Source organism: Theropithecus gelada, chromosome 3 (genome assembly GCF_003255815.1).
Source record: "Theropithecus gelada isolate Dixy chromosome 3, Tgel_1.0, whole genome shotgun sequence".
Taxonomy (NCBI): domain Eukaryota; kingdom Metazoa; phylum Chordata; class Mammalia; order Primates; family Cercopithecidae; genus Theropithecus; species Theropithecus gelada.
Window position 1 is genome coordinate 36,474,839 of NC_037670.1, and position 12,142 is coordinate 36,486,980.

The 12,142-nt window shown below is 35.8% G+C and overlaps 1 protein-coding gene across 3 annotated transcripts in view; it reads left to right on the top strand.

Moving 5' to 3' along the window:
• The window catches only part of CYYR1 (cysteine and tyrosine rich 1), a 105,399-nt gene that overhangs the window by 87,002 nt on the left and 6,255 nt on the right, over positions 1–12,142 (top strand). For 2 of the 3 annotated variants that reach the window (XM_025380925.1, XM_025380926.1), the window contains exon 3: positions 4,149–4,306. In XM_025380925.1, the coding sequence (XP_025236710.1) occupies positions 4,149–4,306 (158 nt within the window). Of the gene's footprint in view, positions 1–4,148; positions 4,307–6,420; positions 6,980–12,142 lie in introns of those variants that run through there. The other variant, XM_025380927.1, reaches the window with a different exon arrangement.

Consider the following 12,142-nt stretch of genomic DNA (forward strand, 5'->3'; position numbering starts at 1 on the left):
CTCCAGTTTAATCTTATTTGGACCTGAAACTTACAATAAGGAAATTTCCAGATTACTTTTAGTTTTCTTACTTCAAATTATCTCCTTTCATAGATCTTTTTTCTTGAAAAGACTTATTTATTAAACTACTAGACTCTGCTATTATTTAATTACTAATAGCAACACATCCAAATATGTCTCACATTCTGCCATCTTAATAACAAAGTAAAAATTCCTATAGAAGTATTTTAAAGAAGTTTATTGATACTCCTAATGGCATTGTATTTTTGTATGTGAGTGGGGAAAAGTGTTAGAGAGAAAAATATCCTCTGGAAAGTATAAATACAGCTTCACAATCCCTTATGTGCACTTTCACTTTTCAGAGTTTTCTGAGGATTTCAGAATTGCAGATGAAGGTCAGTTGGTGGCCAGACTTGACCTGAACAAACCTGGGGCTTTTGTCTAGTCCCCATATAATCTAACAGCGTTAATATTCCCACCTTCACTGTAGGAATATAAACGTTCTCAAGATGCTGTCCTAGCTGCCCCTGGGTATATTTTACGATGTGTAGTGTACGTATTTTCTTTACAAAATCTGAACATTTCTGACTGTGAGACAGATCTGGCCCCAATGGTTTGGGGTAAGAAATTATGGCCAGTCCCAGAAAAGTATAGGATCGATGTTCAGGTACCACTGAGAATAAGGACCTATTTGTCCAACAGATAAGTCCAGGAGCACAAGACTCATGACAGGAAATTTGGGAGGAGAGTCAAATGAGCACCAAACTGACGTTCACTTTATAAATGAGGAAACTGAGGCGCAGAAAGGTTGAGAAACATGCCCAAGGTTCCCCAGCTAGAGTTGGTACCTAGGTGATCTGCCTTTAGAGATCATGCTTTTACACCACAAAGAATGGTTTGTGAAGACTTAAACCTGTAAGCCTCCACAGGGTAACCCAAAAGACAGCAGTCAAAGTGGAGCCAGAGACTGGGTCTCTGAGATGAAAGCATAAGGATTTCATAAAAGTTCGTATCCTTACAAGTAAAACTCCAAGCTCTGGGATACTGGCAGTGAGGCTGATGCTCCCCGAGTATGAAATTGGAGAATCCTTTCATGGAGAAAAATGAATAGCCCCAAGGAAAAGATCTATGGGGACTGATCTCAGTTTGTCCTGTTCCTTGGAGTTCACCTGTCAAATTCTGGCTTGCACACTAAACTTCCAAGTAGCTACTTCAAGCATTTTTTTTTTAATAGGAGAGAATTCAAGGATCACCAGACATTTGAAGAAAACATCAAACGTGAATGAGATCAAATGAACAATCAATAAAAAAGAACCTAGACAGGACGAGGAAATACAAACAGTGGAGAAAGTATCAAAGAAAATATCATTGGTGCTTTCAAAGATTAAGAGACTGCATGAATGGAAGAAACACAGGCAATGAAAACAGGGAGGGGAGTGCAATAGAGGATGAGATAAAGCACCCGAAAATTAAAAATAAGATAACTGTAATTTAAAGCTTAGTAGAACTTTGGAAGATAAAGTCAATGAAATTCTTCAGAAAGTAGTTTTTTAAAAAGGATTTTAAAAAACAGTTAGAGAATCAATCAAGAAAGTTCAGAAGCTTATTTCAGAATGGGTTTCCAGAAAGAAGAACACAGAAAATAGTGAAGAAAAACTTAACATTGTATGGAAGAGTTTCAACAAGTGAAGGACATGAGCCTCTGAACATAAAGAATCAAAAGGACCTGGCAAAATATATATATTTTAAATCCAGGCACATTATGAAATTTTAGAATGCCAAGAGTAAAAAGAAAATGCTAAGAACTTCCAGAAAGACAGAAAAGGAAAAAACAGTATCACACAAAGAAAAGTAACTATAATGCCATGGGACTTCTTTACAGCCGCTCCAAATTTTAGAAGACAATGAGCAATGCCCTCATATTTCTAAGAAATAATGTCTTTCAGTTTAGAATTTCATACATAGATAAATTATCAGTCACGTGAGAGTGAAGCATTGAGTCATTTTCAGGCATTCGAAGACTTGAAAAATCTACTTTCCTTTGAGTCCATTTTTAAGAAGCCATTCAGGAATGTGCTTCAACAAACAATGCAGTTCACCAAGAATTAGCAAGAATTGGGTCCAGAAACTAAATATGAGGACCACCAAACAGGGATCAAGGGGAACAGTTCCAGGATCAGAACAACCAGTCAGTTAGTTGCTGTAAGAAGGAAATCGTCATGGGAACAGAACAGAACTGATAAGCTATTTTACTGTGTTTGAGTAAGAAAAAGCTACTGATAATGTGGGAAAGATTTCTAGGAATTTTTGCAAGGAGCGGATATCAATATGTATGTGGAAAAATTAAAATTCATGGAAATTGTTTAAAAATTACAAGTTGTAAAAGAAATGCAATAATAATTTGTAAAAGGTAACCAGGATTCATTGCTTGGCTCAACAGATAGCAAAGTTATGGTAATGTAAATACTGAAGACTGATTTAACCAGCGATAAAGCTTGTCTGAGAGATCTACATTCCCAAATACTGTAAGAAGTAAAAACAAAAAAATTAAAGAATGTAATAATAATATTGAGAAGTAGGAGAAAGGGCATTAGAAAAAATAACTGAAAGGGTTGAAGTGGTTGCTTTTGGTGAATATGCAAATGAGAAAGTGAATATTTTTATTTTTCCATATTTACAAGATGATCACTATAGATAATAAAAAACTTGATACATAGAAATACAGTTTTACCTCATGGCAATTATTCCGTTATTACTGGTAGCATCCTGTTAATACTTGCTTTTCCATTCAATACTAATTACTAGCATTCAACACTAGTAAGTATTGAAAATACTAATTAATTGAATTAGTATTCAATTAATACTAATTCATTCCCAGAGGAAAATAAAGCATTCTACCATAAAGACACATGCATGTGAATGTTCATGGCAGCACTGTTCACAATAGCAAAGACGTGCAATCAACCTAAATGCCCATCAGCGACAAACTGGAAAAAGAAAATGTAGTACGTATGCACTGTGGAATATTATGCAGCCATAAAGAACAAGATCATGTCTTTTGCAGGCACATGGATGGAGCTGGAAGCTAACACTAATTAATTGAATGAATATGAATTAGTAGCAATAGTAATAGCATCACTATTAAGTTAACCATGTATCATAAACATTTCACTTCAATCCATGTGGATCTCTTGACCTTTTTAATCAATATGTAAGATTCATTTTCTGATGATTTTTTTTCTGTCAGTCCTCTTTTTACGGATATTAGGATGTTTCTTCTATTTTACTATTAGCCACAACACTGTGATGAACATCCTTGTTATAATATTTATGCTCATATGCTATATTTCCTTAGGGAGCATTGCTAAAAATGATGCTTCTTGGTCAAAATTTATATTTTGATAAAGATTCCCCCATTGCTTTTCAAAATAATGGAAAAATGTAGATACCTACAAATTATATTCCCCACAAACAATCATAATGTTGACTCTTTTATGCTGTTCGGCTTTTTTTCTATTTATGGTTTTGTTGCATGAGCTAAAACTTTCTAGGGGAAAGAAACCATTAACATTAGTAGAAATCGAAGTTTTATTTACATTCTTCCTGAATTTAATGGGATACTTGTTTGTCATAATGTTCTCTGGGTAGTTTAAAAATATGAATTGGTTTGGTTTTCTTTTATTAAGAAACAAATATTCTTGTTCTATGAAGAGTGTTAATCAGGAATGAGTGTTAAATTTCCCTTAATTTTCTGACATCTACCAAGTTGTTTTCATTAAACACATGCATGCTATGCCCAATAAATAAATTGTTTACTGTTTAGATACACAGCAGATGGTTTTTAAAATTGTTACTTTGGAGAGCATATCTAATGAATTGTGCTTTGTATCAAACCATGAATTTTAAGAACCAGAATCTGAATGGTGAGTTGGTCAACTGTGCCAGAAGAGGATTTTTATAACTTTTTCATATCTATTGAAATACAGACTATTTGCTTTACCAATTCAGGGAACTTCTGGGTTAAAAAAAAAAATTATCCTTAAGAACATTTGTAAGGAAACACTTGTTCTATAATCATGGAGCGGTACTAGAAAGTCCAAAGAATGCTTACAAGCCTTTCGAGTAAATGTACTTGTTTTTCTTTTTAGGGGCACTGCAATTGCGGGCATTGTTTTTGGAATAGTATTTATCATGGGAGTCATTGCTGGGATTGCCATATGCATCTGCATGTGCATGAAGAACCACAGGGCGACCCGCGTAGGCATCCTCAGGACAACTCACATCAACACTGTCTCCTCCTATCCTGGTGAGCTAAACTGTTGACTCTCGAAGGTTCAGATTTGTTAGTTATCCTCTGCTCCTCACAGAGAGAAGGAAATATTCTACATGGTCACTAAAACACCTCCAATTTCATAGAGTATTTCTAGGTACATACAGATTGAAGTTCTAGCTGAATCAAGATTATTTAGATCCAAGTAATACAATCCATTTCTTTTTTGAAGATATTCTTATTTTCAATGTTTGTTTCATTGACTACAGTTGCCAGTCAGCCAGAATTAAGATAAATAGGCAATTCACACCCACTGTGTCTACCTGCTGTGAGTACTGACGAGTAATTATAAAGTATAATGTATGTCTCAATAAACTGGCATCTGATCCAATAGATACATATGTCTTGAGAAAAAGTATTGAAGAAAATTTTCATATATCTTCATTACGTCAAGAGAACAACTTTAAACATGATATTGAAATTCTCAACAGGCCAGGCACAGTGGCTCACGCCTGTAATCCCAGCACTTTGGTAGGCCAAGGTGGCTGGATCACTTCAGGGCAAGGGTTCATGACTAGCCTGGCCAACTTGGAGAAACTCAGTCTCTACTAAAACTACAAAAGAAAAAAAAAGTTCAACAAAGAGCACGGGTAATATATTAATAATTTGACAAATATTTACTGAGAATATGCTAGAAGTTCCGTATATAAAAAGATATTGAGTACATGTGACTTCATAAACAAAATATTGCATTTTGCATTAAAGGATTTCAATAATGCTTTCTAAGTCAATCTGTGCATGTACAATTTGACATATAAAAGGCAGGCAAGTTCTAAATTTAACACACCCTGAGGAAGTTAATTTCCCATCCACACTCATGTCTTTTCTTTCTCTGTCTCTACAGGAAAAGAACAGAGTACCTTCTACATGTAACTGTGCTTTGTATTTGTATTTCCTGTACTGTCCTTGCTCTGTCAACTTTTTTTTCCTCTATCATCTTCAACTTGAGGCAGCAAATTTCAGATCAATATGAGTATGATAATTCCTCTTGTTCCTCTTTTGTCAGTTCTTGTTCTATAATATTTTCATACTGGAGTACTTGATGGGTCAGTCTTGTCTTTCCTTCCATACTGTATCAACACTTACCTCTTTGCTTGTATTGAGTATTACAACCTCAGGGTAGTAAGTGCCATTTATATGCTAATGCCTCCCAAAGTTATGTATCTTCAGTCCAAACCAAGTCATTTTATCCCAGTGCCTATTGAACATCTCCATTTGAGTGTCTCATAAATATCCCAAATTTGACATGTCTAAACTTGGATTACTGATCCAAGTTTTGGATTTCCCCCCAAATCCCTCTCCACTCACAGCCTTTACCATTTCACTTGATGGCATCTCTATCCTTCTAGTTGCTCAGACCAGAAACCATGCACTCTACCAGGAAAACTTCTTGGCTCTACCTTCAAAATACAGTATTTTGACGACTTCTCACAGTGAGAAGTAGATGTTGTTACTCCCCCAGTTGGAGAACTTCCTCAGCTCTCACTTCCTTTACTCTAATAACATCCTGGCTGCTCTCCCAGCATCCGCCCTTTGCCCCCTGGGGTCTATTCTCAATCCAGTAGCCAGAGTGAACCTTTTAAAGTAGATGTCAGATCGTATTACTCCTGTGCTCAAAATCTTCCAGTGGTTCCCCATTTCCCGCAGAGGAGGCACTAAAGCATGTGGTTCTTCATTTTATCCAACGTAAAAGGCAGATTCTTTACTGAGGCCTTCAAGGTACTGCATGAATTGGCTGCTCTTTTTATTTCCCAGGCCTCCTTTTTTTCTACTGTCTCCCTGGATACTCTGCCCCCAGCCACATTTTTTCCCTTGCTGTTCCATGAACTCACAAGGCTACACTCCCACCATAGGGCTTTGCCTAGAATACTGATTCCCTCACTTCTTTGAAGTCTTTAATCAAAGGTCACCTCCTGAATGAAGTCTGCCCTGATCACCTTATTTAGGATTGTAATGCATCCCTCCTGACAGCATCCCAATTCTCTTTGTGCTGCTCTGCTTTTTATTCAGAGTGCTTTTAATCTTCTAAGATATTGTATAGTTTAGCTAATCATTATGTTGACTGTTTATCATTCATCTCGTCTTCCTAGAATATGAACTCCATGAGGCAGAGATCTTGGTCTATTTTGTTCAACACTCTATTCCAAGCATGTAAGACCAGGCCTGGCACATAATGGGCACTCAGCTGAATGAATGACGAACACAACTTATGAAAAGACCTGATTTAATCATATATCAATATCCTAGGGAACTGACTTTAAGTTTCACCCTGGAATGTACTCACTACAAAAGCAACATGCAATTTCAAGTATTCCCAACTTGCAAGAATATTGATAGGGTTACTATAAAGATGTTGGAATATAAGGGAAAAAATAGATGGAATTATTTTTATTATTATTTATACCTGTCAGTTTTTTCCCTTGGTCTACCCATAACCCAAGAGAAAAACAAAAGAAAGTCAAGCAAAGACATCAATTGTAGAGAAGGTACAAAGAATTGCTTTGCAGATAACGTTCTAGATACTCATTAGCTTGATCAAAAAAGTTTAATTGAAAGTAATGTTTAAATATTTTTATAAAATGTTTAATATTTTATTTTACCTTTCTGTAAGTTCAAATTTTGAATAAAGTTAGAAGATACTAAATGTCACTATAGTAATGTAAGGTCACATGTTTTCTTGGGTTTGAAATTTCACTTAGCAGATGGAAACATGTTTTTTAAACTTTATAGTAGCATCATTTATACTTTCAGATCACAGGAATATGTTGCATTTTTATTAAATGCATTCTTCTCAGAACTGAATAATGGAAGAAACATAATGAACCTCATGCTGAAAACATTTTTACAGCCAAAAAGACTAGGTCTTCAAAACATAATGTGCATGATTACATCTCATCTCCTTCTCAAAGTCGCTAATTAAGCTTTTGCTTAAAGGTTTAGGAAGCAACACATAATAGTATTGAATATTTTTCAAGTCTTTTATCTATGGAAACACAAAATGCTTTTACCCACACTAATTAATTAACCCTACAATAATTGAGATAACAACCCAACTTATTGTATAGTCCTACAGCCCACAGGTCAGATAAATGCAGAGAGCATAATTTAGCAAAGGTGAAAGTGTACAGTGGGGAGCCCTAAAGTGAACATTATTACTCTACACAAGGTGAAAACAGTGTCATTCAGCTGTCATCCCTGACCCTATGTTGGACAGTGACCTTCCAAAAGTTTTTCATTCTTGCCATATTGGGTAGAATGAACAGATGTCCTCTTTAATTGCAATTATTTTTTAAATTGTCCACATGAAGATAAGAATTTTCAAGTTTTCCATTTCAACTACTTTTCAGAACTTCAGTGTAAACAAAGGAAAGTGATCATATTAACCCTTGTCTTACAGCAGGTTTGGGATCTACACATCTGAAAGAAAATGATACAGTAAAACTGTAACAAAAGGCTTGGCAAAGATATAAAAGTCAAATGCTAACAAAAGGAAAGCAAGAGATTCAGTGCCATCAAGAAAATTGAGATTTGAGGTATATTATTGAGTCCTCTGAAGATGATAGATGATAGATATAGGTAGGTAGGTAGATGATTGATTGATTGATAGACAGATAGATAGATAGATAGATAGATAGATAGATAGATAGATAGATAGACAGATGATAGATAGGATAGGCAAACAATTGGAGAGGGGAATGGGGGCTCTTCCTAACAGAAGAATGTCAAAGAATAAATGTAGAAGGGAGTTATAGAATTGAAAAAAAATTATTTTAAAACCATCATAAAGAAAGAGTTAGTCAAAAATCATCAACAGATGCTAAATCTAGAAGAGAATGTGCTGAGAAGGATATTTGCAGGTCTTAAAGTGTCCACCAGATTTCTTGTCAGTTATCAGGTGAAAAATAGTAACTTTACAGTTACTAAAGGACAGATAAAGATCATGCACCTTTGAGTGTGTTACTCTGAGGACAACACAATTTCATGTATGTAGGTTCCACCTGGAATATCACAGTCTAAATCTCAGCATGACAAAGTATCTGAGAAACCCAAGTTGAGGAACATTCAATAAAACAACTGGCCTATAGTCTTCCAAGTCTCTTGGAAATACTTCATTAAGAAATAAATATCCCATTTGCATCACTGATTTCACACATGACAGAAACCTTATTAGTATGTGCAGTGACATGAGAAGAAGTTTGAGTACTCATCAAACCTTTTTAGAGATCACAAGTTCATGTTCATACTAAAGAAAATGTCTGTGTTTGTACTGAATATTAAAAACAACCTTCATCTGATGTGTAACTTCTTTACACATCAAAAATGCATACTGGAAAGATTCTCTATAATAATATTGTGACTATGAAAATGGCTTCACCTTGAAGACACTGGAATGAAACAAAATGGATACATTAATGTGGTCAAGTGTTTGCCCAGGCAAACGTTTTTAGTACAAATCAGAGAATTCAAACATGAACTGAGAAAACCCTCTTTGATGTCATATTAACTATGGCTACAGAATTAATGCTGCAGACAAAATGTATGAGTATATTATATGATGAAGTAGAACTAGCAAGTACAAAATTTTGCTATAAAATGGTTAGAGAAGACTGAGATGGACATTAAGTCAAGAGGGTTTTTTTGTTTTGTTTTGTTTTTTGTTTGTTTGTTTCTTTCTTATTGAGAAATCCAGATGGTAGTGACTTGTATTTTGCAAGTACACTGATGGTAAAGATAAAGGAGGAAACTCATGAATATAGAAGATAGAAGGGATTGTTGAAAATCAGCATCCTTTAAGTCTGAGAAAGAAAGGCATTCATTACACAAGTAGAGGGGCTAGCCTTTGATGGGATCAGAGACAATTCATTATGTACAGGGCGATCAGAGACACTTTATTACGTACAGCGTATGTAAGGCAGTAAGAACATAAACACAGTTTCAATGAGTTGTAGATTTGGTGGTCAAAGGATGTTCTCTTTTGCTCGTGCCAATTTTCTCAGTGAAATAAGAAGCAAGTCTTCTGCTGAGAGTGGAGAAAACTGAGGAGGTATTTGAGGTTAAGAAGAAAAAAAAAGCCTGAAATGGGAATCTCAGAAAATGAAGAGTATAAGATGCCCAAAGAAATGTATAGCTTCCAAGCAAGGGCAAAGGCCACAACACTTATGAAAATGGTCATTTACTCAAAGTGAAATCATTCAGCATGATTGCGCATTTTTCTCTAGTCACATTAAGCTCCTAGCTATTGATCCAGGATAACCAAAGTGTTGGGTTTAATAAGGGTTGGGGTTCTTCCAGGCAATGGAGAAAGAGATAAGAACATTGACAATAGGTGCAAAAGAGTAATTTTAGTGATGGCCCATAAATCAGTGCTGAATAACAAAGGACACCATGACAGGAAAGAGGTGACATCAGTTTGAATTCCTTTAAAATTGCCATTAGTAAATTGGAAATGCAGGTGAGGTCCAAGATGCGGTGGAATGAGTATTCTAGAAAGATACTAAAGGGTGGTGGTCAGATTTATTAATTAACATTTACGAAATAGCACTGTTATTGCCAACAACAAGGGTGAAGAGATTTTGAAGGAAAAATAGTCAAGGGACTTGAGAGGCAGGGCTAGGTGGATGTTGAAATCACAAGAATGATAAGAGAAGTTGTGGAGGAAAGAGAGACCATAGGCCAGATGTTAAGTCTTCAGTGAATGAAGGTTTGGGGTAGGGCAGACCACAGATATTGATAACAAGAAGTAGTATAAGATTGCCCCAGCTACTACTGAGGCTAAGGCAGGAAGATCTCAAGTTTGATCCTGGCTTGGGCAAAATAGCAAGGCACCTACTCCATCCAAAAAAAAAAAAAGGCATGGTATATGCTTCTCTTTTCATGGCATATGTACTACAAAAAAACACATGGCAGACTGGGCATGGTGGAATACGCCTGTAATCCCAGCACTTTGGGAGGTCGAGCTGGGTGGATCATGAGATCAGGAGTTTGAGACCAGCCTGACCAACATGGTGAAACCCCGTCTCTACTAAAAACACAAAATTTAGCCAGGCATAGTGGCAGGTGCCTGTAGTCCCAGCTACTCGGGAGACTGAGGCAGGAGAATCACTGGAACCAGGGAGGCGGAGGTTGCAGTGAGCCAAGATCATGCCATTGCACTCCAGCCTGGGCAACAGAATGAGACTCCATCAAAAAAACAAAACAAAACGAAACAAAAAAACATGGCTTATATGCTACAAAATGTTTTAAAGAGTAAGAATACATAATAGTTTGAAAAGTGGATATGAAGATTATGAAGAGCCTGAGCACCTCCTGGCCCTATAGGTGGTAGGATGTGGGAGAAAAAGAATAGCTCTGCTTTGGTAGTGCTGCTGAGGAAGCCATCGTCTCCTGGAAAATCAGATTTTAATTAGAGTAAAAAGGTGATATGAATGTTCCTTTCCACTTCCTGAGTTAACCGTCTCATGCATCTTCTTTCATCTCAAAACTCAAAAATCCCCTCAGCCTTCTCACTCTCAGTAGATTATTTCTCAGCAGATCTAATTTCTCAAGAAAACAGACAGGGTCAGAAGAGAACTCTCATTCTGAAAGCCGGAGTTGCACAGTGGAGACAGTGAAAGAGGGTGAGGTGACAGATTGTGCTCCACTGAGCACAGTGAAGCGGGTGGGGAACGTCTGGAAAAGTAATAAATCAATGTGCAAAGCCTTCCAGAATTAAAGGTCTGCAATAAGGAAACCTGTCTTTCTCATGATGACAGAGGGATGTGAGGCTTGATGGAATTTGTCTTGATGCTATCTGAGTGGAAGGGGAACAATAGGTTATACTATATCTTTGCATACTAGGCCATTGTAGAGGATAAATGGGCAGTATTGAGTTTATGTGGCTGGGGATGGGGGTAATGGAGGTCTTGCCAGGAGCTGTGTGGGCCTTTATTTAAACCCTCTGTTCTGGGTGGGGTTAGGAAAGTGTTGAGTAGTGGGCTTTGGGGGAGAGTAGATGAGAAGGTTTATAATAAGAAATTGTCTTTAAATATAAGGCATGAGATTCATCAGTTCTACCAGGTATTAAAACTATTTAAAATCATTAATAATTAAACTGAGGTGTGTCTGGTACAAAAAGATATACCTTGGTCATTGGAACAGAATAGGTAGTTTAGAATTATATATTCTCTAAAGAAGACATAGCCAAAGGATGTAAAATGTGAGCATTATTTAATAAGCCACATTTAGATAATTTGGCTTAACCAAAATTTAAATCTTAGAAAACATAAACTTTGATGCAAAAATATGCCAAATAAAATAACAGATATAGAGAAGCATTAAATATATAAATTTAAATAGGTAAACTCAGAAACAGGATAGTTATGTATCAACTATCTGAAAAAGAAGACTAATTTTTAAACTTGGAAACAACACAGAAGAGATGTTTTAAATGAATAACCATATGTTTTGTTATGCATAGGTTTTAAACTTCAGAATGTCAGTAAGGTAAAAATTATAGAATAAACCATTTTGACGAAGGGTTTTTATTAAAAGACATATAATTTTGTGTACTTTTTAATATCTTACTTATATCTTCACTGAAATTAAGATCATCATTTAGAAACTATCACCAGTCCAGAACAACAGCACAAAATTCATTCAATATGAGTAATAAACAGTGGACAAGATGTAAAACAGTGTCAGACCTAGCTATTAGCAAAGAAATTATCAAGTAAAATAAAGACCTAAAATTTTCACTGAATTTACTAAAATATTAAATGATAATGTACTTGTATACCCTTACAAGTTGAAACAATTCTTTTTGAAAGTAGTTTT